This window comes from Rattus rattus, chromosome 4 (genome assembly GCF_011064425.1).
Source record: "Rattus rattus isolate New Zealand chromosome 4, Rrattus_CSIRO_v1, whole genome shotgun sequence".
Classification (NCBI taxonomy): Eukaryota; Metazoa; Chordata; class Mammalia; order Rodentia; family Muridae; genus Rattus; species Rattus rattus.
The window spans coordinates 84,346,192-84,372,016 of record NC_046157.1 but is presented as its reverse complement, the minus strand read 5'-3'; the positions used below and the strand labels follow the sequence as shown (position 1 = coordinate 84,372,016).

Below are 25,825 nucleotides of genomic sequence, written 5' to 3'. Positions count from 1 at the left end.
TAGACCTGGTCTCCCTGGGTTACCAAGGGGGGGAGGAGGAGGAGGACCATGCTGACATTTGAAGCTGAGCTTTCCCCCTGGGGTGTCTAAGGGAGAGGTGGCTGAAGTTGTGGTTGGTTACCACTAGGTGTCCTTTTCCATACACTGACTACAGGAGTCTGAGCTGGAAAGGGGAGGGCCCTTGGGTTATGAACAAGCTATCTCCCCGGGCCAGAGACCAAACCTGGGCTCTTGGGAAAACTCTGTTTTACTCCTTTGTTTTTAATTCTCTCTTCCTTTAGTCCAGTGAACGGGGAATTCACAACAGGACTTTGAGCAATAGAGGGCAAGGAAAGAGGGTGGGAGAAGGTGTAATCAAAAGCCCAGGGCTCTGAACATAGGAACAGGAGGCCCAAGGAGGGCTCTCTTTTGGGGGAGCCTGGGGTAAGTATGGGTGGGAAGCTGGCTGAGAAGACATTAGAAGCAAAGGCAGAGAAATGGGTGGAGGCCACATCAGCTACACTTTCAGAGGAACATAGGGGGCACGACAGACTCCTTAACTTTCCCATTTGAGTAGTGTGAGAAACCTCCCTGACTCAGGCAGATTTTACTGGGAACTTGAGGAAGGATGAAAAAGGGAAGGGATATGATGGAGACCCAAGCTTGACCCAGTCTGTGAGCAACATGAAGCGCCCAGGGTGAGCAGGGCAGAAGAGCAACCCCGAAATATTCTCTTGGGCCCTCATGGAGACCTCAAGGGAAAAGGTGTCTGCAGCAATCCAGCCCTACAGAAGCGCCAGGGGCTGCGAGCAGTGAAACGGGATAAGGGTGCTGGGGTTTTGGAGGTCAGCACCAAAGTAGGTAAAGGTTCCGGTTCCTCAGTGGCGACTAGAGAACTCGCAAGTGGGAGAAAGTTCCAGAAAACTTCCTGGAGCTGAGGTGAGAATGGTGCACCTCAGAGGAGCAGAGCCCAGCGGGCAGATAAGCACGCCAAGCACAGCTCTGAAGTGACAGTGAGTCCCTTCTGTTTTCTAAGCCTCGGTTTCCTCTTCTGTAAGGTGGAGACAGTGGTGTTATGACAAACATCACCCGTGAGCATGAGGGCTTACTGAGCTTCATATGGGTGAAGCTGCTAACTTCTTCACAGCCTCTACGACTTGAGTGCCGACTCCAGGCCAAGCCTGTGTGAAACGTCACAGTTTAGCTCCTTAATCATCTACAGTGAATGATAGGTGATAGGAATATTAATTACTGTCCCCATTTAACAGGTGATGCCCCTGAAACCTGTCAAGGTTAATTCCTTGCCCAAGGTCTTGCAGATGTGAGAGGCAGAGAGAGGGTGTGAGCGGAGATAGTCCAAGGCCTGAGCACTCAGCCAGCGACTGTAGAGTCAACCGCTGTGGGCATCTGCCATTGCACACCTAGAATGCAATAAGTCACAGCTATCCAGAGCCAAGTTTATGACCCCAGACCACCTGTCCACCACATACAAAGCCATCCGAAATGAGGACAGCCCTGGCCAAGTGGGACACCATTTTATTACTTGTACCAAGGCCCAGAAAGTCCCTACCCTTCAAAGTGTGGCTTCGTGTGTCCTGTGTTTTTATGCCCCTGTCCCGGTCCTGAGGACACAGAGATGGGCTTGGAGAAAGAATGACCTTTCCCTATCTTGCTTGGCTGCGCTTGATGCTAGAGATGCAGCCATGTAAAGCCCTCAGGTCCTTGAGAAGGGGCCCAAGATGTAAGTTGTGACCCATCTCCCACTTCCACACTCTTAAGAGCAGAGGTTGCCCTTAGTGGGGACATCGCATAGCAGCACAAAAAACAAAACAAAACAAAAACAAAAACATGCATTTCTGGTGGTCTCAGCTTGTCTGGAATGCCAAAGACAATCCCTGATGTGAAGAAAGGAGTGGGACCTTGTAGTACGAAATTCCATTTCTCTCCCCACCCTAAAGGCTCTCAAGGAAGATGTGAGACTATAGATCCAGTGGGTCTCGACCTTTCTAACGCAGCAACCCTTTAAACTATTTTCTCTTCTTGTGGTAAACCCCTAAGGCATAAAATTATTCTGTTGCCACTTTATAACTGTAGTTTTGCTACTGTTATGGATTGTTAATACCCGACATGAGGATATCAGCCATGTGACCCTCGGGGTCGGGACCCACAGGTTGAGAAGCACCCCTGTAGCACCAACTGGGCTGGGTCCTTTCCGTGGTCCTTTGGGAGTATTTGGGTATCTAGGTTTCTGTCCATCCCTGCAGAATCCTCAGGAAAGCCTGGAGACAGCCAGCCAGACTAAGGCCTTCCAGCAAATGATGTAAGCTGCTATGCCTGTCCCTTTACCCCTTCCTCCAATCTTTCCCCTCAATCAAACTGAGATAGCATCCTTTCTTCCTTCCTTCCTTCCTTCCTTCCTTTCTTCCTTCCTTCCTTCCTTCCTCCCTCCTTCCTTCCTTCCTTCCTTCCTTCCTTCCTTCCTTCTTTCCTTTCTCTTTTTCTTTGGACAGGGTTTCCCGTAAGACCAGGTTAACTTCAAACTTCCTTGATTTAGGAATTTTCCATTTCACTCACCAGCGAACCTAGCACCCTGTGGTCACAAAGGAGAAGGATACTACATGCAAGGAGGTTGCATGTTGAGACCCGAAGCCTGGCAGTTCAGGGACTTCAGGCCTTTGTCACTCTGACTTTCCTGGTTGCCCCCCACTAGGTTTCATTCTCTGCTACTGCAGACAGGCTCTGTATACGTCAGGGAAAGTGACTCTCAGCAGTAGGGCTCCTGCTCCTTCAAGGACATACAGCGTCCTTCCTTCCGTCAGCCTCTACTTGGACCAATCCTAAGAAAGTCTCTGATTGGCTGGCATTATAAGGCCACGCCCGTCAGTCGCAGTGGCCAATGGGATACTCTTTAGAAGCTATTATTAGAAGCAAATAGGACAGACTCAAACTAGCTACCTGCCTAAGGCAGACCTGGCACTGGGCTTGGGCATGCAGATCCAGTGAGCTCTGTCTGCTGTGGATTTGGGCACAGGGGAAGGTGGCACGGGTCCTGGAGAGCTAGGGCTCCAACAAAGTTTTTGGGGGGAAGCCAGGGGAGGGGTTGAACTAGTAAGTGGATGGATGTCTGTCTCATTCCCGGGAGGAGATGGTAAGAAAGGCATCCCAAGTTTAAGGAGTGGCCTCAGCAAACGATCAAACTAGTTTAAAATGTCCTGGATGAGAGCAGGCTTTATTTCGGAGAGCCACTAGTCGCGATAGAACACCCTTGTCCTCTGAGATGCTGAAAGAGCTAGCTTTTGTCCTTGGGCAGTTCCGAGCCACTGAAGGTTTTGTACAGCTGCCTGCCTCTTTGGCTGTGCAGGGCTGGTTGTAGAGGACCAGACTGGATGCCAGGGACAAGTGGAGCTGTGTGTGACAGACACAGAGGTCCTAGGCTGAGGCAGCAGTGAGAAAGGAGAGCGCTAAGCAGGAACAGGTTAGCGAGCCCCTGTGTGACCTGAAGGAGGCGCTGACTCCCTGCTTTCAGTTCTATCTTCTGTGTAAATTGAATCTGAGGAACTTGGACAGAAGACTGGTGGAGAGCTGGGTCCCCTAACAGGAGCAAGATGGGCAGAACCTGGGGGTGGACAGAGTGCCCAAAGCCGTCCATTACAGACATCCTGAAAAAGCAACGGGGGGGGGGGCGCGGGGACAGGGGCTGAACAGATGGCCCAGACAGACGTTAAGAGCCCTGGCTGCTCTCCCAGAGGGCTTGGGTTTGGTTCCCAGCACACAACTGCTTATAAAAAAACAGAAGTGGTAAGAGAGGCAGGAGAGCCAGAAGTAACAGACCCAAGGAATTCCCTTAACTCACTTTCCTATCAAGTATACTTCGATATAGTGTCGGTAGACCTTTTTCTTTTCTTTTAAATTTTGTTTTTATTTTCAACTGTGCGTCTTTGTGTGAGTATATGCAGGTACCCTCCAAAGATCTCCCTGGAGCTGGAGTTGGTTGCAAGCTGCCTGATGTGGGTGCTGGGAACTGAACGCCAGCCCTCTCTGAGAGCAGCAGACACTCTCAACGGCTGGGTGTCTCTCCACCCCTCATATACCCTCAAAACACATTTTCTTGCTGGTGATTTGTTTGAGATGTAGCTCCGGCTGCCTCAAGATCACTATGTAGCCAAGGATGGCCTTGGATTTTGATTCTCCTGCCTCTCTCTCCCAAATACTGGGATTATAGATGTGCACTGGGATGCCAGTGTATGCAGGATCAAACCCAGGGCTTCCAAAATGTCCGGCAGATGCTCTCAGCTGCACGGCATCCCCCCCATCCCTCAAAAGAGATGTTTCAAAATCACATGGAACTGGAATCTCTAGAGATAACCTCTGGTTATTGTTTTATTTCTTATGTTTGGTAGTACTAAGGTTTGATGCATAATAATAATAATAATAGGAAATAATAATATTACTCAAGTCCTATGACTTCATGCCTGTTAGGTGAGTGTTCTACCACTAAATATATATATATATATATATATATTCCTCTTCATAGTTTTTATTTTAAGAAATAAAAAGGCAGAATCTTAGCCAGGTGGTGGTGGTGCCTTTAACCCCAGCACTCTGGAGAAAGATACAGGGAGATCTCTGATTCTAAGGCTAGCCTGGTCTACAGAGTGAGTTCCTAGATAGCCAGGGCTACCCAGAGAAACCCTATCTTGAAGGAAAAAAAAGAAAGGAGGTGGGGTGGAGGAAGAGGAAGAGGAAGAAGAGGAGGAGGAGAAAAAATAAAGAGGAAAGAAAAAGAAAAAGTCTCACTAAGCTGCCCAGGCAGACCTTGAACGTTAAGTCATTGTACCTCAAACTCCTCGTAGCTGGGTCTGCGTCACCAGGCCCAGTTGGGCCTGGTAATAATTTTCCTGTCAAAAATATCTTTAGAGCCAAGCCCGGTAGTGCAGGATTGTAATCCCAACTGCTTGGGAGGCTACTACAGGGAGTTCACAGTCTGCCTCAGCTACTAGTGAGCTCAAGAATGAAAAATAGGGGACTGGAGAGATGGCTCAGCGATTAAGAGCATCAGCTGTTCTTCCAAAGGTCCTGAGTTCAAATCCCAGCAACGACACACTGGCCCGCAATCATCTGTGATGGGATCTGATGCCCTCTTCTGGCCTGCAGGTGTTTACGCAGATAGAGCGTTCATATTCATTAAATAAATATAACTTTTTAAAAAAATATGAGTGGGCTAGGGCGTGGCTCAGTGGTAGAATGTTTGGCTGTCATCTGCAAGAGCCTGGATTTAATCTCCACACCACAAAAATATAACATATATAATGTATATTTCATATATAAAGTATATGAAAATGGTAAATACACAAAGTATATGAAAATGGTCAACTCTGACCTTATGATGTAATTGCTTTCGACATTTGCCTTAAAAATGACATCAGGCCAGGCGTGGTGGATGACTTCAATCCCAGCACCCATGGAGGCAAAGGCAGGCAGAGCTGTGTGAGTTCGAGGCTAGCCTGGTTTCACATAGTGAGTTCCAAGGCAGCCAGAGCTACAGAGTAAGGCCCTGTCTCAAAACAAAAGACGGAAACCAAAGCCAAGAGACATCAGACCAAGGTTATGGGTGTTTCTGTAAACATGGAAAGCTACCATTGGGTCTTGTTATGTCGCCTGTCCCTGTGGCAGTGACGGGAATGGGGGAGACTACCCTTCCCCCTTGTGAGATTTGTTAGGGCCACGGATGGCTCTATGATCTCTGCCAGAGGCAGACTACATAGCAGCAGCAAACACAACTAGAACTAGACCTTAGGAAGAACTGCCTGGTACCAAGAAAGGCAGTACGCAGCTCAGAGGGGCTCGCAATTGGCCCCAGCTGGGATGAAACCTCCTAAGAGGAGGGAGCGGGCCACCTCCCAGGAGAGTGGGGCAAGTGGCCTCTAACCATGGTGCACCAGGTCCTCAAACTGCCACTGACCCTTTACGCTTCTCTCCTATAGAGACAGGGACAAGTCTTAGAGACATGGCGTTCACGTGGAGACACTTCTCAGCTCTCAAGACAGGAATCTCCACAGTCGCCTACGTAGGAAGACATTATTATCCCATTTTAGAGAAGGGTAAGGAGGAAGTCCAAGTCCAGATAAGTTGTGCAGCAAGCCAGAAATGCAAAACCATCTGGTGCCTCTATCTAGACAGCACCCTGCTGAACTCACCATATACATATAGACCAGACTGGTCTCAATTTCACAGAGATCCACCTGCCTCAGCCTTCCAAGTGCTGGGATTAAAGGCATTGTGTAGTTAAAGACGGACAGAGTCTGTGAGTTTGCATTTGATTTGCATACAGGGTGACACAATACATAAATATCTTGCTGACAGTGCCCCTCTCCCAAGGCTTTTTCCTCCTTGAGCTGCCTGGCAGGCTAGGGAGTACCATCTGGTTCCTCCCCCTGCCAAGGATGCTGTTGCTGGAGCAGGGCTCTCCTTCTCACTGGCCACACCACAGTGTAGCACAAAGGGAAGCTGCCCAGCAACGGGCAGAGGGCCCAGGCGCCCGTGTTCTGCCTTCAGGTTACCGGTAGGGTGCCTGCAGCAGGAGGTCAAAGAGGTGGCCATGTGCAGAAGATCCCCCAGACCCAGACAGCATCCTCAGTCTTCTGTCTTTAGCCCCATATTTAGCTGCCTTCTCACCTCCCACGCCTGCCCGCCACCGTCTGGTATGAGGGGAGACTTGGAAGGGGGAGCCAGGTGGGACTGAAGGGAGGCGAGGCAGCGTTCGCACTCTAGCCAGGAGGGTGTGTCTGACTCCTCCCAACTGCACGCGCGCGCCCTGAATGGAGGCCATAAGCTCAGATCTGACCTGAGCATACCTATTCTTCCGGTTCAAAGCTTTTACCCATTCAAAGCCTTTACGCAGAGGTTTAAAAAGGTGGCCCAGCAGCCACGCGTACTTGTTGATTGGTCTTCTAGAGGACCCGTATCCCGTTCACTGCGCCCCTATCTGATAGGCTCACACTTACCTTCACTCCGACTCCAGGGGGCTGGCTCTTCTGGCTCCGTGGACATCCACATGAGCTCCCACCCTCCTACGCAGACACATATGTACATATAAATGACAACTCAAAATAGAAAGATAAACTATACGGATCACACATTTAGGTGACAGTATCCCTTTAAAATTGAAAGAACAGTATCCTCCTGAGTATAGTGCGATAGTTAAGTTTCAACTTTTTTTTTCCTTTTTCTTTTTTTTTTTTTCTTTTCGGAGATGGGGACCGAACCCAGGGCCTTGTGCTTGCTAGGCAAGCGCTCTACCACTGAGCTAAATCCCCAACCCATAAGTTTCAACTTTTTTGGTTTTTATTGTTTTTTGTTTTAATTTAAAAATCTGTATGCAAATTACACATTTCAGCAATAATGTTTGGGCACACTGAATTAAGTGTACAATAATTTCATCTGTTTGGGGTTTTGATTTTTTTTTTCTTTTCTTTTTTTTTGAAGACAGGTGTCCTCTGTGCAGCCCTGGCTATCCTGGAACTCACTCTGTAGACCACACTGACCTTAAACCTGTTTCAAGATGTTGCTGTTCTGTTCATTTTGCTTTTCCTGTAGGGTTTTTATTTGTTTGGGATTTTGTTTTGTTTTGTTTTTAGCTAGGGGTCCTGGTCTAGAGCTCTGTCAATGAACTATACTCCCAACTCTACTAAAGCCTCTTTTTTTTTTCCGTTTATTTATTTATTTATTTGCCTGGCACTGGTGGTGCACACCTTTGATCCCAGAGCTCAAGAGGCAGAGCCAGGAGGATCTGGGAGTTTGAGGCCAACCTGCTCTACAGAGTGAATGCCAGGACAGCTAGGGCAACACAAAAAATGAGTTTTTCCCCTTTTTTTGCTTTTTTTTTTTTACTTATTTATTTTATTTATATGAGTACACTACAGCTCTCAGACGCACCAGAAGAGAGCATCGGATCTCATTCCAGATGGTTGTGAGCCCCCATGTGGTTGGTGGGAATTGAACTCAGGACCTCTGGAAGAGCAGTCAGTGCTCTTAACCACTGAGCCATCCTCCAGCCCCAAGAAACTGAGTTTAGATGCACACTTTATGGATGGCTGGAGACATGGCTCAGAGGTCATGTGCACTTAGTGTTCTGTTCTCACCGAGGGACTGAATTCAGTTCCCAGCACCCATGTCAGGCTGCTCACAACTGCCCGTAACTTCAGCACCAGGGCCTCTGTGTGCATGCTCGTGCACACACACACACACACACACACACACACACACACACACAATCTTTAAAGACTAAGTTCCTTCCTGTTCAGTATCAGCTGTGCAACATCAGGCAAGTCAGGGACCGTTCTGTATTTCATTTTCCTTCAAAGGAAAAGAAAAGAAGATGAAAATGGGCTCTTACCTCCAAAGGGTGTTTTTTTTTTTCTTAATGACAAATGAGTTAATATCCAACATGAGTACCTGGTACGTAGCCATGATTATAATTATTGAACAGCTATGGTCTAAACTTTGGGGCTGTTCCTGTACACAGGGTGGCCCTTAGAATACATTATTTTATCAACTCCTCTAATAATCCTGTTGGTAGCTACTGCCCTCATTTCACAGGCAACATCTGGGATTCAGAGATGTTTGCTCGCTTGCCCAAAGCCACACAGCCAGTCTCCGAGATCCTCATCTGGTTCTACTCCACTCCAGAGACTGATCCTCAAGCACCGCTCTGTGCCATTTAATTTCCCCCAGGTAACACTGTCTTCTTCCTCTTGCTCCAGCTGGGACCCCGCCCCCAATCCTGTATCCTGCCTGCAGTAAGAAGCTTCCTGTTGCCAGGTTGCCAAGGTTCCTACCCTTGCCTCACTGCCGGCAGTCAACATGCAGGAAACCTCAACAACACCGTCTGACCCTTCGTCTCGCAGCCAATCTACTTTCAACATCCCCCGCCAGGTCTCTACTTTGGGTAGTACCAGTCCAGGACCCATGAAGACTAGCACCAGCCCTGCCCCAAGTCAGCTGAAGACCAAGACCACAAATGTCCGTCGCATGCGCAGGATCATCTCCGAGGACCCGGAGTGGTCACTGGCCATTGTACCTCTCCTTACAGAGCTCTGCATTCAACATATTGTCAAGAACTTCCAGAGTGAGTCCACGTGATCTGGGCCGGAGGAGGTGGGGACCACCACACCCAAGCCTGGAAGCATTCTCAAATCTACTCCCACCCAGCGGAGTGGTGTCTCCTGCCATGTGTACGCACGCACACGCACACGCACGTGCACGTGCACGCGCACACACACACAAACACACATGCACACGTGCATGCACACACACTCAAACCAAACACAGACACGTGCACGCGCACGAGCACACACACGGGCACATGCGTGCACGCGCACACACACCACGTACATGCACATGCACACAAACTGAACACAGACGCGTGCGCACATGTGCACACACACAAGCACACATGCACACGTGCATGCACACCCACACAAAACCCAGACGCCTGCGCACACATCTGATAGAGTCCTCTGGGATGCAAATGGCTTCCTGGTTTCCTCCACTCCAGCTCCTTCCAAAGAGAACTAGCTGGCCTCTCCTACTCTATGGGACAAGGGCTTCCCGAGAAATGGGCCATCTATCTAACATAGCATGTTGATGTGTGCCCCAGCAAGCTTAGATGAACTCCAGGAGGCCAGGGCCACGTCTGACTTCTTCATTTTAAGGATGTATTGGGGGTGGGGAGAGCTCTCACCATGGAATGCAGTGCACATACAGAGACTCATGACGTCAGCTCTCCCTCCTCCCACCTCTGCATGAGTTCTGGGGTGGGATTCAATTTTGCTCAGCATGCATTTTTTTTTTTTTTTACACCCTGATCCATCTTTTTGGCCCCATGTTTTCTTCCTTTTTTCTCCCCAGCAACATCTGGCACATAGTAGGTGTTAAAATACATACAGTAATTCTGAAATGAATGAGTAAAGTCTGACTGGGCGTCTCAGAAGTCAGACTGGACGATGCGTTGAGAACTGGCCCTGAGATTCCACCTGTCCTGCTCTGGGTGGGTCCGCTTGAGACCAGAGACTGCCCAATGCAATTGCCAGTTAGTTGCAGGCAAGAGCACCTCAAAGAGTGTCTCTTTATGAAACCGTTTCTCCTCTCAAAGCAAAGTTCCCAAGATCACAAAGGGTCTTCCAAGACAGCCCCGGGGCACTGTGTTGTGACGTTCCCAGCATGGTGGCTGACCCTGTTTTCCTTCCTCCCTTCCCAAAGACAACCCCATCCTGAAGCAGCTGCTCCCAGAGCACCAAAAGAAGGTCTTGAGCAGCCTGCCCCCTGAGCTGCCTTTGTCGGTGACGGCTAACTTGATTGAGGATGAGAATTATTGGCACCGCTGCTGCATCAAGCGCTGGTCCGTGTGCCACGTGTCCAAGCACGGCGACAGCTGGAAGCGTATGTTCTTTGAAAGACACCTGGAGAACCTGCTGAAGCTCTTCATTCCAGGGACCACAGACCCCAACGTGATTCTGGACCTGGTACCCCTCTGCAGGAACTACGTGCGCCGCATCCACGTGGACCAGTTCCTCCCACCTGTGCGGATGCCGACCCCGCCTCAGGGAGAGGAACAGTCGGACTCTGGCAGTGAGGGCGACGGGAACGAGACTGAGAAGAACCACTACCAGCTGCAGGCTCTGGTGGGTGGCCTCAAGTACCTGGAGGAGCTGGACCTGGTGTATGGCGTCAAAGACTGCGGCATGAATTTTGAGTGGAACCTCTTTCTCTTCACCTACCGAGACTGCCACTCTCTAGCAGCCACCATCAAAGCTTGTCACACTCTCAAGGTACCGCAGCCCGCTCCCCCCACCCGGGCCCCCAAATCGCCTGCCTCCTTTCTCATTGTCTCAGGGGTTGCTTCTCCCTGACTCTTCCTCTCCTTCCACCATCTTCTCCCATCTCCTTGCATTCATTCAGTAGAGAAGGGAATTGTTTAGATATTTGGGTTCGTTTTTTTTTTTTCTTTTGAAACTTTGTTGAGAAAGGGTCTCACATGTCTTAGGCAGGCCCAGAACTTGATTGCAGCTGAAAATGACCTTGAATTTCTGACCTCCTGCCTCTGCCTTACGTACACAAACATGACCAAGTGCTGTCATCACAGATGATGCCACTACGCCCAGTCTAAGTGATACTGAGGATTGATCCAAATGAAAAACGCCCAGGCTTGGGGTGCAGTTCAGAGGCAAAGAGTGTCTGTAGCATGTGCAAAGCCATGGGTCTGGCCCCTGCCACTGGGAAAAGCTAAAACGCACTCCACAGCAGGTCTACTGTACCGCTTAACTTGTCTCCTGGCTGTGATTAAAATCCCTGACAAAAGCAACTGAAGGGAGGTGACAGTCATTTGGTTACAGTTTTCAGGGCATGGTTCACCACAGAGGGGGAGCCATGGTGGCAGGAGCTTGAGGCATTGGCCAAGCAGAGAGCATGGAATGGGGATTCTCAGCTTTCTCCTTTTATCCAGCCAGGACATGCATGCACACACACACACACACACACACACACACACACACACACACACACACAAAAGTTTAACTAGATAAACCGGGCAGTGGTGGTGCACACCTTTAATCCCAGCACTCAAGAGGAAGAGGCAAGTGATCTCTGAGTTTGAGGACAGCCTGGTCTACAGAGTGAGTTCCAGGACGGCCAGCTGCACAGAGAAATCTTGTCTCAAGGGAGAAGAAAGGTTTAGCTGGGTAATTTAGCCATTGAACTAGACAGTGCCCCAGAGATACACCCAGAGACTCACTTCTAGGCTATTTTAGAGCTTTGTCAAGTTGGCAGCATTAACCATCACCCTGGTTATGTTGAAATCTTCAGACGAGTATGCCCCGTGGACTATTTGGGCTACGCAGCCAAACATTGAGGGTTTGGTTGTTTTTTTTTTTTTTTATCTGAAATTCAAATTTAACTGGACGTTCTGTTTCTATTTGTGAAATCTGGCAGCCACCGCCTAGCTGCAGCTTCACATTTCTATGGCTGCTCATTAGTGCCTTTCATCCCATCAGACTGCTCCATCCGCAGAGCTCAAACGGCATAATTTTGCCCCCCCCCGCGCCCCCTGCATCTTCAGCACCTGGGACAGGGCCCGATGCTGGCTGGCTGCTGGCTGGCTGCAAAGCGGGTGAATAGAGGACAGCATTTCTTTCCTCTCTCCACCAAGCCTAGCAGCTTGATGCCGCTCCCCCTGCTGTGATGAACCGTGCCCTCAAAACTGTGAGCCAAAGAGCCTCCTCCTTCCTTAACGTGCATCTGTCAAGTATTTTGTCACAGCAACAAGACAAGATGCTGAAGCACATGGATTCAGTTCCCAGCACCAAGACATACAATTTTTTTTTAAAAAATGGAATTATGGGAGTTGGGGATTTAGCTCAGTGGTAGAGCGCTTGCCTAGCAAGCGCAAGGCCCTGGGTTCTGTCCCCAGCTCCGAAAAAAAAAATGGAGTTACATGTTACATGTTACATGTTACACATCTGGAGTTACATGTTACATGTTACACGTCCGGAGTTACATGTTACATGTTACACATCTGGAGTTACATATTACATGTTACATGTTACATGTTACAGTCCAGAGTTACATGTTACATGTCTGGAGTTGGAGGCAGGGGTATCGAAAGGTCAGGATCATACCTACATGGTGAACTGGAGACCAGCCTGGGCTACAGGAAACTCTGTTCCAGAGAAAGGGGAAAGGTGGTTTAGTGGTTAGGACCACAAACTGACCACTCTTGCACAAAACACTAATTCAGTTCCCGGCGCTTACATCAACTCCAGCCCCAGGGGATCTGACCTCTTCTAGCCACCCACATACCCACACAAAAGCACACATGTGCAACATACTCAAGGATCTTTTCAAAAGAAAGAGAGAACACGAAGGGAAGGGGAGAGCAGGAGAAGCAGGGCTACTTAGCTCCTGGTAGCTGGAAGGACTCACACAGCGCCAGCATTAATAGCAGAAAAGCCGGAAGGAAAGGACATGTGCACAAGAGACCAAGCACACCCTCTTGCAAGAACTAACTTGGGTCCTGGGGTCCCAGGAGAGCCTCACCAGACTCTTCCAAGGGTGACATCCTATCAATTCCACCAGGGCCCCACCTCTTAAAGGCCTCACATCTCTCAGGTTCACAGAGGGGGCCAAGCTTTTGCACAGGAATCTAGCGTTCTGGTGTCTTTTCTATTGCTGGGATAAAACACTCTCACCAAAACAACTTTGGGGGGGAAGGGGGATTTGTTTGACTTACACTCCCATGCCAAGGCCATTAGTGAAGGAATTCAAGGCAGCAACTCGAAGGCAAGCCTGCTTGTTATCCCACGCAGCATTGCCAGCAAACAAGGAGCTCATGCCACAGCCCAAAGGAGTCCAGCGTGAAGTTATGGAGTGATACTGCTTGCTGGCTGGCTCATACACAGCTTTTACCCCACTAGCCTTCTTTCTCTCTCTCTTTTTAGATTTATTCTTATTATTATAAATTATGCATAATGGGAGGGTACATGCTCATGAGTCCACATGCCCATTGAGAGGGCCTGGAGTCACTAACTATTGTGAGCCACCCAATATGGGCACTAGAAACTGAACTCCCGGGCCACAAGGGCTGCACAGGCTAAAGTCCACTGAGTTGTCTCTCCAGCCCCTTAACTAGCTTCCTCATACAGTTCAAGACCATGTGCCTAGGGATAGTGCTACCCACAGTGGGCTAGACCTCCCTCCATCAACCAACAATCAAGACAGTCCCACGCAGGCCTGCTCCCAGTCAATCTGACCTCGGTCCTCCAGTGAGTCTCTGTTCTCAGCTGTGTCTCTGGCCCCCTCACTACCAAAACAAGCAAGCAAGTAAGCAAGCACTGTGAGGGTGGTTGGAACCGCATCCGTATCTGCAAAGATGGATGAAGCAGAGAATCTGGAGAGAAACACAGTCAAGTAACCTGCCCCTGTGACGTAAGGAGGATGGAGACAGGAAGGACGAGGCAGACGTACCGAGGGCCCTTCTCACGAGACCAGATGCTGTAGGAATCATTGGCAGGCAGGGAATGGAAGAGGGGGAGGAGGAGGGGGACCATTTTGAGTTTAAAAACATGAGTTCCAGTTTGAGGTGGCCCGGAGCAGAGAGAGGTCCTCTCTACAGCTAGGGAGAGTCTGACGTGGGAAGAGTCTTAAGTTGAGCTTTGAGAACCATGTCTTCTTGAGTGTGGCCTTGCATTTGGATGGAGTCATAGAAGAAAGATCCAAAGGGAGAAAAAGGAAGCTTGACATGTAGGGCTAGAGGGGGAAGAGCTTGCCAGGAATAGGAGAGAGGACATGGCATCGTGTCACAGATCCCAGACAGGGGCACGTTTCAAATAGAAGGAGGAAGCCACCGAACAGGATGGAGCCCAGGACTGCCTTAGGGACCTGAGGGGTCCCTGGGGGTGGGGTATTAGAAACAGAAGCTGGGCAGCTGTGGATATGGAGAGAGTGGGAAGTGAGGAAAAGGAAGTGGGCTGTGAACAGTTTTGTCAAGAGCTTGACTGCAAAGCGGGGAGCAGAGCTGGGACACAGGAGGGCTTCTGGGTCTCTGAAGAGGAAATTGCACCAATTTCAACCTGAATTGGTCCACAAGAAAATCATCGGTTATACAGAAAGAGGCTCAGGGACCAGGGTCAATGCTTGCTGGGGCTGAGACCTGAAGCGGGGCAGTTGGCATGTGGTAGGCAGCTGTGGAGATCTGTGTTGGTATCATGAAAACAGTGGAGGAGCCTATTCAGTGGCCAGGACAAAACAAAACAGAACAGAAGAGTGGCCTTCAGTGGAAAGGGGGCTTGTAGGTACCGTGGCATGTGGGCAGACTGGAAGCCAGAAAGGCCGACGTAGTCACAGATTATGAGAGAGTATGTTGTCCAGAGAAATATAGCTGGATTGGCACACCATACTGGAAGGTTCTGTAATACCAGCCAGTAACAGTGACGTAGGCAAAGTTTTCCACTGTCAGCTTCTTGGTCAAAAGAATAGAGAAAACCGAGATTGAGCTGGACCTGGGGATGGCCTTCCTCTCTACCACCTGCCAGCAATTCTACATCATTAGGTGACTCCACCTCCAACCTGAAAGCCAGGCAGGTGGCTAACGCCAGGTGTTGAGCCTCATGCCAGCTTGTATCTTCTTTCTCTACCGGCACAGAGCAGTTAGGTAGCGCAGGCTATCCCAGACTGGCAGGTGCTGTAAAACTCCCACCTGCCCACAGATCTTCAGACTGACCCGAAGTAAGGTGGACGACGATAAGGCACGCATCCTAATCCGTAGCCTGCTGGACCACCCAGCCCTTGAGGAGCTGGACTTATCCCACAACCTCATTGGAGACCGCGGTGCACGCGCGGCAGCCAAGCTGCTGAATCACAGTCGCCTGAGAGTGCTCAACCTGGCCAACAATCAACTGCGGGCGTCCGGTGCACAGTCACTGGCTCACGCCCTGGCGCACAACACCAACCTCGTCTCCCTCAACCTCCGCCTCAACTGCATCGAGGACGAGGGTGGCCAAGCAATCGCCCACGCCCTGGAGACCAACAAGTGCCTCACCGTGCTGAACCTTGGCGGCAATGAGCTGTCTGAGCCCACAGCCACGCTCCTCTCCCAAGTGCTCCCAGTCAACACCACGCTCATCAGCCTCAACCTATCCTGCAACCACATTGGGCAGGTGAGTCATGGCTTCCGGAGCGGTGGGTATGGGGTGGAGTCCAACTAACATAGACGGTTGCCAGGGCGGGGGAAATGTTAGGAGCTGACCGTGGTGTGCTGCGCAGAGAACATGTGTGCGCGTTCTTCTCCTGTGTGCGCTCCAGGGCCCAATTTCTTTCTTTTCATTTTTTTTTGTATGTCTGTGCTATACGTGCATGTATACATGTCTTTGCGTGTGTGAGGGTGTACCTATATGAACGCATACACGTGGGCATGCATGTGGAGACCCGAAGTTGTCATCTAAAATTACCCTCAATGGTTCTTCCACCTTATTTGCTGAGGCAGGGTCTCTCCGTCAAACCCAGAGACAGCCTCTGAAGTGACTGATCTTGACAGCCAGCTTGCTCTGGAGATCCTCGATCCCTCATCCCCAGAGTTACAAATGGGCACTCTACCTACTCAGTACTCCCATGGGTTCTGGAGATCCTAATTCTGGTCCTTGTGCACAGGCACAAGGGCTTTCCTCAGAGTCACCTCCAGGTTCCTCCTTTTCCTTTGGCTCTTAGTTTCTGGGAGGGAAAGGAAGGTGGTTTGATTGATTGATTGATTGATTGATCGATCGATCGATTGATTGACTGCCTGATTGATTGATTAAAGCAGGGTCTCACTGTGTAGCCCTGGCTATCCTGGAACTCACTGTGTAGACCAGGCTAGCCTCAAACTCTGAGATCTGCCTCGTGGCTGCTGGGATTGTAGCCATTCCATCCCCTCCAAACTTCTTCTCACATCTCACTAGACTGACTATTCTCAGGTCCCCAGGACTGATGTGAGGAGGAAGAGAACCACATCACTATCACAAATCCATATTTTTTTTCAAAACATTTAGGTTAAGTTGTCACCTCAGTCTGCCCTCACCACAGTTCTTCAAGTAGAATGGAATTTTTGTCCATGTCCCGAACAGATAGATTACAGGTGGCTTTAGCAAAAGGTATCCCACCTGTATGGAAGTGTGTTCATGTGACACCAAATGACCCCTCTGCCTCACTCCTCCCCAGGACGGTGGGAAGCAGATCCTGGAAGGCATGTCAGACAACAAGACCATTCTGGAGTTGGACCTGCGACTGTCAGATGTAGCCCAGGAGAGCGAGTACCTCATTGGCCAGGTTCTACATAACAATCGAGAGGCTGCTCGCCAGCGGACCCTGGGTCCTGGCCACCTCACCTTACCCACTAACAACTATAGTGAGAATTCCGTAGGCTAAGACAGGGATAGAACAGTGAGCTGATGGGTCACCCTGGCAACCACACCTTCATTTCACACCCTTAATATGCCTGCCCCTGGTTCCGAAGAATCGAGAAAGGGAACCATGAGTCTCCTTGGAAGGGGTGGCCAGATTTGGATACATGAAGATGCTGAGATACAGAAGGGGCATGCCTAAGGATGAAATGGTGGTGGCCTAACTCCCACACCTGGAAGATGGCCACTACTAGACCCATACCAGGAACGGGGACAACAAAGGACTATGAGACAACCATCCCTGCTCAAACTCTTCATGAGCCCCATCTACCTCTTGACCCACCCTACCCCTCTCCCTTTCTACCAAGCAGATAGTTGAGTCCTGATCTCAGTCTCTACACACACCTCGCACACACGCACACACGCCCGTGAGCGCACACAGAGCAAAGCTATGCCTGTCTCCCTCTGCCCTTCCACCCTCCCAGAGACACTACCGTCAGGCTCCTGGCTTAGTCCACTTGTACAGATCGCACCCTCACTAACCCTCAAGCTGGGAATGGAGAGCATGGGGAGCAAGTGTCACTCTGAGGGAGCAGACCGGTGAGTCATCCACACTTTTATTATCCATCAGTGTGATTTGTACAATCTTTGCGCTTGGAATTCCATGACAAAAAGGCCACAGTGTGATGCACCCAATTTGACAGAGACCTGTCTTCTCCCCAGCCAGGCCTAGCCCACCCCACAAGCCCTTCTCCTCAGGACATACAGTCTTCCAGGTACCCTCTCCATGAGTCCCTTCCACACCATGACTGCCCACCCTGGGGCTACACCCATAGGAATTACGGACTATGGATTCACGAGAGGATCTGACTGACTAACTCAAACTCTTATCTCCCAACTCTCCTGAGCTGAGTGGCCCAGAGCCCATCTTCTACCTCAAAGATGGGTGACTGCAGCTACAATCCAGGAGGGCCTGCACTCCAGGGACTCTTTGCAACAAGCAGGAGCTGAGCAGAGCACCAGAGAGGGCTTGGGAGTGACTATGTGTGTGCCTGTCTGGGCAACCTAGAATCCTCTGTGCCTGACACCCTCTGACAGTTCCAGAGTGCAAACATGTAGGTGTGAGGGTGTGTGTGTCTATATATTTGTGTGTGTGTGTGTGTGTGTGTGTGTGTGTGTGTGTAGCCACAGCTGCTAGCAGAGGTTCTAATTAGAGAAACAAGAACATTCAGTGTAAAGTTTAATTTTAGAGATTAATTAATTTTCTGGTTTTCATTTTCCCTGGCAATCAATAAAGCTACCAAGAAAAGAGACCAAAGAATTGCTTTCTCTCTAAGTCTGTGCATGTGTGTGTATGTGTGGGAGGTGAGGCTGTCCGTGTGAGGAGACCTAGGCAGAAATGGTCAGGCAAAAATAATAACAGGGCTTCCCTCCTCCTCTCCCAAGGTCAAGCTCGGTTTCTGGACCCAGAATGGAGGAGCCAAGTCCTTCCCTCCTTGGAGCTGTGAGATGGCCAAGCTGCCCCTAAATGAGAACAAGACATTCAGGCGCCAGCTGGCCAAGAACTGAGGCCTGAGGCCACAGCTCACTCACCACCTGTGCTCCAATAGTACACACACTCACACACACACACTCACACACACACATAGTACACACACACCTCACACACATAGTACACACACACACACTTATACACACCACACACCACACACACACACACACACTCACAACCACGAAATCTCACCACCAACCCACCACACACCCCACACACACACACACCACTCCCCACCACCACACCACACACACACACACACCCACACACACACACCCCACACACACACACCACACACACACACACACACCACACACACCACACACACACACACACACAAACACACACCACACACACACACCACACACACCATAAAACACACAAAACACAACACACACACACAACACACAAACACACACACAACAACAAACACACACAAACACACACAACACACATACACACACACACACACCACACACACACACACACACACACCACACACCACACACACACACACCACACACACCACACACACACACACCACATACACACACATACACACATGCACACACACACACACATACACGCACATACACACACATGCACACTCACACACATACACACTACACACTTACACACACACACCCACACCACACACACATGCACACACACATGCACACACACACTTACACACTTACACACACTCACACCCTCACACCACACACACATGCACACTCACACACACACACACACACACACACACACACGGAGCTCAAACTCAGGGTCCTGGAAGGTTCAGTGCTAGCAGGCCAGTGGACACTGTTGCCCAGGAAACCCAGTGGGCAACTGTGCTGATCCCTTCTGCCCGAACCTATCCTTCTCTGACACCCCTCCCTCCCTCCTCACCCAACCATCTCTGTATAACCAGAAAGCTCAACCTCCATTTGAGCCCTAGACCATGGCATCCCCATAACAGGGCTTCCCACATCCCCCAGAGAAAAAGGGAAGGGGAGCCAGAGGAGATTGTGCATAGGTAGGGGCCACTTCCATTGGTTGGCATAGGACTGGCACAGCCAGGAGGAAGAGGGGAAGCCAAAAAGGTGGAGATCTGATGAGGAAGGCAAAGCAAGAAGCAGAGGGAGCAAGATTGGATGGATGTGAGCCCAATCCCTGGGTACTAAGTCTGCTGGGAAAACGTCAGCCAGGGCAGCTGGGAGAGCGAGGGGCCAAACACAGACATGCACAAGGAAGCACACCGGAATGGAGGAGGCAAGGGAGTATAGGGAATGGGAGAGCAAAGTTGGTGTCAAAGCTTCGAAGGGACAGGACAAAGGGCTGGTGCCCTGGGGCTGTGGCATGGTGCCCCTCTGAAGACCTAGAGCTTCAACTCATGGGATAGGAAGAAGTGGAGGGTCTGGCAAAAACGGAACTCCTGCCACTGGAAATGAGTATCTCTCTAGCTAGGGCTTGTGAAGGACTCAGCTCTACGGAGGCGTGCGTGAGGGGCACCTTTCTTCTTAAGCGTCTGCACGAGAAAAAGCTACAGCACGCCCTGTCACCACACCTTCAGGGCTAGTTTCAGTCTACCCACCATTACTAACTCTGCTCCTGAGGTCTCTCGACATCAAGATGTGTCTCAAGCTCTGTCCACTGGGTCACTCACCCTGGCTGCCTTTAATGAGGGCCTCCAGGATGGCGCCTTAGCCTCCTTCATGGAAGCATCTACCCAGAACCCAGGGGAGGAAGCAGCTGATGGATGGGAGGCTGAGTCTTTTCCAGAAAGAGCCCGCAGTGTCCTCCCAGCTTTCCTTCCCTTGCCCTGTACCCTGACAACAGCTCTTCAGAGCCAGTAAGCCCCGAGGTGAGTGACGTCATTGATGTGATGAAAAGTCCCTCCAGGACTGGAGCTCTGGGGCTCAATGAAACAAACAACAGAGCTTTCTCAGCCGCAGCGCCTAGACGCCAGAACTCTTTCAAGGTGTGGAGAGCAATACTGGCAGGGCCCCCCTGTGAACACAGTAGCTGGTTGGAAGCCAGCTCTGCTGCTCTCCACCAAACCACCGCCCCTCTCCACGGGGGGCCTGGGCAAAAAAAAAAAAAAAAAAAAAAAAAAGCCCCAAATGCTTTTCCTGCTGCTCACCATGATGGTTCCCTTGGTGGGGAAGCCAGAAACGGGTCCCACAACATACTAACAGTCAAGACTCGATGAAAGCCTGGGAGGGAAATCTCGAGTGTGAATGGAAAAGGAGGTGTCCCCGCAGGAACTGGGTGTGGCCTGGAAGAGAACCACCTCTGCCCCAGTGGATGGGATTCTTAGAGAGCTGCCAATCTCCCATCCTCCGTCTGTGTACAGGGAAGCAGTCTCAGATCACTGAGGTCTCGTCTGAGTGTGCCCCCTCACCTCCCGCCTTCTCTCATACCCCCTGCCTGGCCTTAACCACCATCCTGCCTTCCTCTGCTACACACAGAGAGCACAACACAAGGAGAGGCAGGAGGGAGAACGGCACAGGCTCCCTCCAAAGGCGGGAGGTCACAGTGAGGTCTCCACGCAGGAGCCATGGCGGTGCAGCGACCGGTGGCTGTGGCCCAGACACCCCTCCTGCCGATGGACAATGAGGACAGGGAAGCAGAGGGCGTCGTGGTAGGGCGGTGGTGGCCCAGCCTCCTCCTCGTCGTCGTCGTCCTCGTTGTCCCGCATGCTGGCCTGGCTCGACAGACGCGTCTGCTCCGTGGGGCAGCTCGCCTCGTTGACACTCCCGCTCCGGCTGCGCCACAGGCAGCTGCGCCGGGAACCATAGAGGCGGCTGAGTGAGAAGCGGCTGCCCCCGCACCCCGCACTCGCTCCGGGGCCCTGGGCGGCCCGCGGGCTGGCGCAGATACTCAGCGCGCTGCGCGAGAAGATGGACGAGCTGCTGACCGCTCGCTGACAGTGCTCGCAGCTCCGCCAGTGCGGGGTCACGCCCGCCGCGCCCGGGCCACCAACCCCTCCGTAGCGACACCTGGGCACGAAGCCACCCCCTGGCCCGCCGCAGCGCGAGCCCAGCTCGACTAGGTCCATGAGCAACACCTCCGAGTAGCTGGGTACCAGCTGCTGATTGGAACGGATGTGCCACTCGAGCTCCGTGCTGTCCACCGTGTTGACCCGCGGCAGGCGATGCGTGAGCGGGGGCAGCAGCTCGTCGCTGGGACTCAGGCCGCCACCCGCGCTGCTGGCGGAGCCCGGTCCCTCCAGACCGAAGAGCTTCTCCACGTGGTAGTGCGCATATGCTGTGCGGTACTCGGCCAGCACGCGCAGCGGCCACGATAGTGTGAGCAGGGCTGCCGCCCAGAAGGCCGACGAGCAGGCGTACCAAGGTGGCCGAGCCGGGTCGGGGAAAGCCACCATGAACTCGCGAAAGTCCACGTTCTTGAGATGCATGCCCTCTCGAGCCTCCATGTAGTCATCCAAGCCCTCGTTCTCGGCGAAGAAGCGCGCGCGCTGGCACAGGTACGCGTTCTCAGCCTCCACACTGGCGAAACTGAAGCACTTGGTGAAGCGCAACCGGGTGGCCGGCGCGCCCTCCAGCCCCACCAGCGCCTTGGACACATCCCGGACCCCACAGCGCGCGTAGTCGAACTCGGCTTCCGCCACGTGTGTGTTGACCCGCTCGTGGTAGACCTGCAGGAGGTTGGAGTCGCAAGGGGGAGCATACCGCGGCTTTTGTCTGTCCATCCCAACACAGACCGAGGTCCTTATACCTGAGATCATCTCCTCCTCCTCCGTCACCATCATCATCATCATCATCATCATCATCATCATCATCACCAACTCCTCCCCCTTCCGCTCCCAACCCCAGTGGGATTGCCCTGAAAACCCTGTACCACGCACAACCACCTCCTCTAATAGTCTTGGCCTGAGACCCAGAAACCTGACTTTAAGTCTACCTCTGCCAAGTAAAAGTAGCCTCAGGCCAGTCTGAGCTGAGGTCTCCGTAGCTGAGAATAAGTACTCGGTAATAATTACTTTACCGAACAGTTAAGCAGATACAGGTGAAGTCATCTGCAGGCATGAAGCACTAAACAGACTCCAACCCAGGAGCCGGCCAGCTGAGCTAACGTCCCGTCCTCCTTATCTCCTGTATGACCTTGGATGGGTTTTGTCTTTACCACTCTTTAAAATAAAATGGGGGTATAGCCACTTCATAGGTTTGCTGTAAAGAATTAAGTAAATGGTTTTAAATCTGTAAGTGCCTAGAGCTCGGTTCTGTTGGTGTTGGTTGTCACTACTGGATAAGCATGGGGGCTCACTGCTGTCCCGAGCTCCCTCAAAAGCAGAGAGAAACCCAAGCAACCTTCCTGTCTTGAACAGCCCACGCTCACCCACACTTCTCACCTGGGTGGTCGTGTAGGCATCTCCATTGCGGTATCGGGTGACCTGTCGAGTTCGTCGGACATAGTGATAGCTGATGGCCTTCCACCAGATGCAGGGGGTGGCCTGCTGCATGCGTCCCACACGCTCCTGAACGCTGTTCACATCCACTCGGTGCTGCAGCTCGTGGCGGGCTTGGCAGTGCCAACACTCCACCAGGTAGACGGCGTACAGCATGAGCAGGAAGGCCAGGGGGATGTAGACATAGCCGTTGGAGCAAGGGCTGTCATGATACATGAGGCTGTTGCCCTGGTAGGCGCTGCTGAAGGTGAGGCGGGTCACTGTGGTGACGTGGCACCAAGCCACTGCCCCCAGGCAGCCGTACATGAGCAGTGAGAGCAGGAGGCACTTCCAGTGAGACTCACGGCAGAGAGATTTGGTGAAAGAGGGCTGGATGGGACGCTGCTGCTCAGACGAGGAGACAGGACCCGGCACAGAGGCGATGATGAACACAGGGATTGAGAGACAGTAGGCCAGTGCCAGGGTCGTAGACAGGAATGTAGCAGGAAGAAGACAGAGATGGGAGCCAGTGACCAGAGATAAACACAGAAGTGTCCCAGACAGAACCATGACAAAAGGTGACCAGAATGCCAACACAGAAGAGTACACACAAAGAGAAAGAGAGAGAGAGAGAGAGAGAGAGAGAGAGAGAGAGAGAGAGAGAGAGACCACAAGAGGCAGAGAGAGAAAGAGAGAGATCAGAAGTGGAGGACCAGATGGATAGGATGATATCCAGAAAGAGTCCAAAGACAGACACAAAGATGGCGATGAAGCGAGAGAAGCGGTGGATGGGGAAAAAAGGAATAGACAAACAGGCATTAGCGAAGGTAGGTCCTCAGCCCAGACCTTTTCCAGGGGGTCCCAGGAGAGCAGGGAGGGACCCACTGACATATCTCCCCACTTACTAGGTGGGGCCCTGACCTCTTGGAGATACTGTCAGCCCTGGGTTCCAGCGAAACCATTCTCTTTGGCTCACCTCTCCGTTACAGACAATCTAACACTACCTCTGGAGTAGAGGTTTAACCTTATCCCATTCACCTCCCCTGTTTCCTTCTGTGAGTCTTCCTTCTATTCACACCCCCTCTTCCCAGTAAACACATTCTTCCTCTCTGTTCTAGGATGGGGAAGAGGGGCTGGGGCACCTTCGCACCTTCCCACAAAACAGTCCAAAGGGACAGAGGTCTGTGGGTGAGGAGAGAAGATGGGGGGGGGGAGGTGGACTACAGGAAAGGAAGATATTGGAAGCCCCAGCTTTTGTCACTAATGTTTGATATTCTCCAGGGCCAGTCTGTTAAAAGCACTTGGCACCTTCTGAGTTGTTTACATGTCTAGTTCTCCACCAGATGGAGTGCTCCTGAGGGCAGGGCCAGCGTCTCGTTCTCTTTGCCTCCTAAGTGACACCCAGCAGGCACATAATCAATGAGGGTTGAGTTCGATTGTTCAAATAGCCTGTCTTCTCACACTTTCTGCATTGTTGCACACGCATGTGCACACACACACACACACACACACACAAACACAACCTTCTGCTGCAGTGCTGACTGGCCCCTTTAATTCTTCATGCCTGACCTAGGGACCACCAGAAAGGGATAAAGCAGTGGAAACCAAGTGTACAGTTAACAGCAGAGGTCCTAGATTTCTGTGCATAGGTAGGAAGAACAGGAAACAATACAGAGAGTACCTACAAGGCAGGGAGGGTACCCTTGCCTTCCCGGAGCTGTGCCTTTGGAAGCCGGGCGCATAGGTGCACCTGTGTGCCCACCTGGTCATGTGCTTGTCCCAGTGTGAGTACAACCGAAAGGGGCTACCGGCAAGTCCATCCCCACTCTCCAGCCCCCGTGTAATATGCATGGAGTGCACCAATGTGGATGGGAGGTTGGGACGGAGGGCTTCTGGTACTTCCCTTAGTTTCTTTGTCTCCCGTTTTCAAAAGACTCAAGTAGGACCCTCGCAAGGTACATGCATAGTACTGACTCAGAAATCCTTAAGCTTAGTGCCCCCTAGGGGGACCATCAGGCATTGAGAGAGGTGAGCAGCAGCCCCCTTACACACACACTCCCGGTGACCCCAGGGGCTATGGCTTCTGTACCCGTCTGATCTTCCTATAATCCCAGCTAGGGTGACACCATCGCTTCCCCACAACGCATTCTTCTTGCCTCGGAGCACTTCCAATTCTCCCTCCTAGCCTTCAAGGTGGGATGCCGCCCACCATCCTCACCCGGCGGCCGGCCTAGCCCTTCGCTGCTAAGCCCGGGGTCTGCGAGGCTCCGCCCAGGGCCCCTCCCCCTGCCCAGGACCCCCTGAGCCCCGCCCCCGACGCGGCCCCTTCCTCGCCACAGCGGACTGCGCGGGCAGCCAGGTCGGGGCAGTGGTGCTGGACTGCGGCTGCAGCGACCGGCTCGGGGTGCGGGGCGCCGGCCGCTCTGCGGCGGAACCGGCGGGGACCGCGCGAGGTGCGGGGGATGGGGGCCAGGTCGCGGTCGTGCGGGGGAACCGGGGGCCGCCGGCTCTCACCTCCTCTCGGGCGGGGCCCTCGTCCGCCGCTGCCATGGGCTCCTCCGGGACCCCAGAGCCGCCGCCGCCGCCGCCGCCGCCGGCGCTCTCTCCCGCGGCCGAGCCAGGGGGGGACATGGCGTAGAGGGGGCGCGTCGAGCTCAGGACCTCCCGGGGGGCTGCCAGGGGCCGGGGGCATCCTGCGCTGGCCCTGAGGAGGGGGCGCGAGGGGCGGGGCCCTCTCTGCTCCCCACCCCCCGCCGGGGGGAGGGGGCCTAGAAAGGGCACGGGGGAGGCCGGAGATGGGGGATGGGTGGGAGGGCGGGCTGAAGGGGCCGGGCTGGGGGGGCCGGGGCCGGGGGCGGGTGTCACCTTGAGGCCCTCGCGGCGCCGCTCCGCCTCCCGCCCGCTCCCGCCGCCGCCTTTTGTCTGAGCCGAGCTGGAGCCAGCGCGCCCCCCCTCTTC

General features: G+C 52.3%; 2 protein-coding genes across 2 annotated transcripts; one reads left to right on the top strand and one right to left on the bottom strand.

Annotated features, from left to right (window-relative positions):
* The first annotated feature begins 8,670 nt into the window (after positions 1-8,670).
* Tcte1 (t-complex-associated-testis-expressed 1) lies at positions 8,671-18,201 on the top strand. Its single transcript, XM_032900668.1, has 4 exons — positions 8,671-9,106; positions 10,240-10,808; positions 15,240-15,689; positions 16,726-18,201. Exons 1-4 carry the CDS (start codon positions 8,842-8,844, stop codon positions 16,930-16,932), a joined length of 1,491 nt encoding a protein of 496 aa, XP_032756559.1. The 5' UTR covers positions 8,671-8,841; the 3' UTR covers positions 16,933-18,201.
* Positions 18,202-20,397: 2,196 nt separating this feature from the next.
* Tmem151b (transmembrane protein 151B) lies at positions 20,398-25,684 on the bottom strand. The gene is made up of 3 exons (XM_032900667.1): positions 25,382-25,684; positions 22,832-23,272; positions 20,398-22,117 (listed from the first exon to the last, which is right to left on the bottom strand). The coding sequence occupies exons 1-3, from the start codon at positions 25,496-25,498 to the stop codon at positions 20,990-20,992; spliced, it is 1,686 nt and encodes a 561-aa protein (XP_032756558.1). The 5' UTR covers positions 25,499-25,684; the 3' UTR covers positions 20,398-20,989.
* Positions 25,685-25,825: the final 141 nt, after the last annotated feature.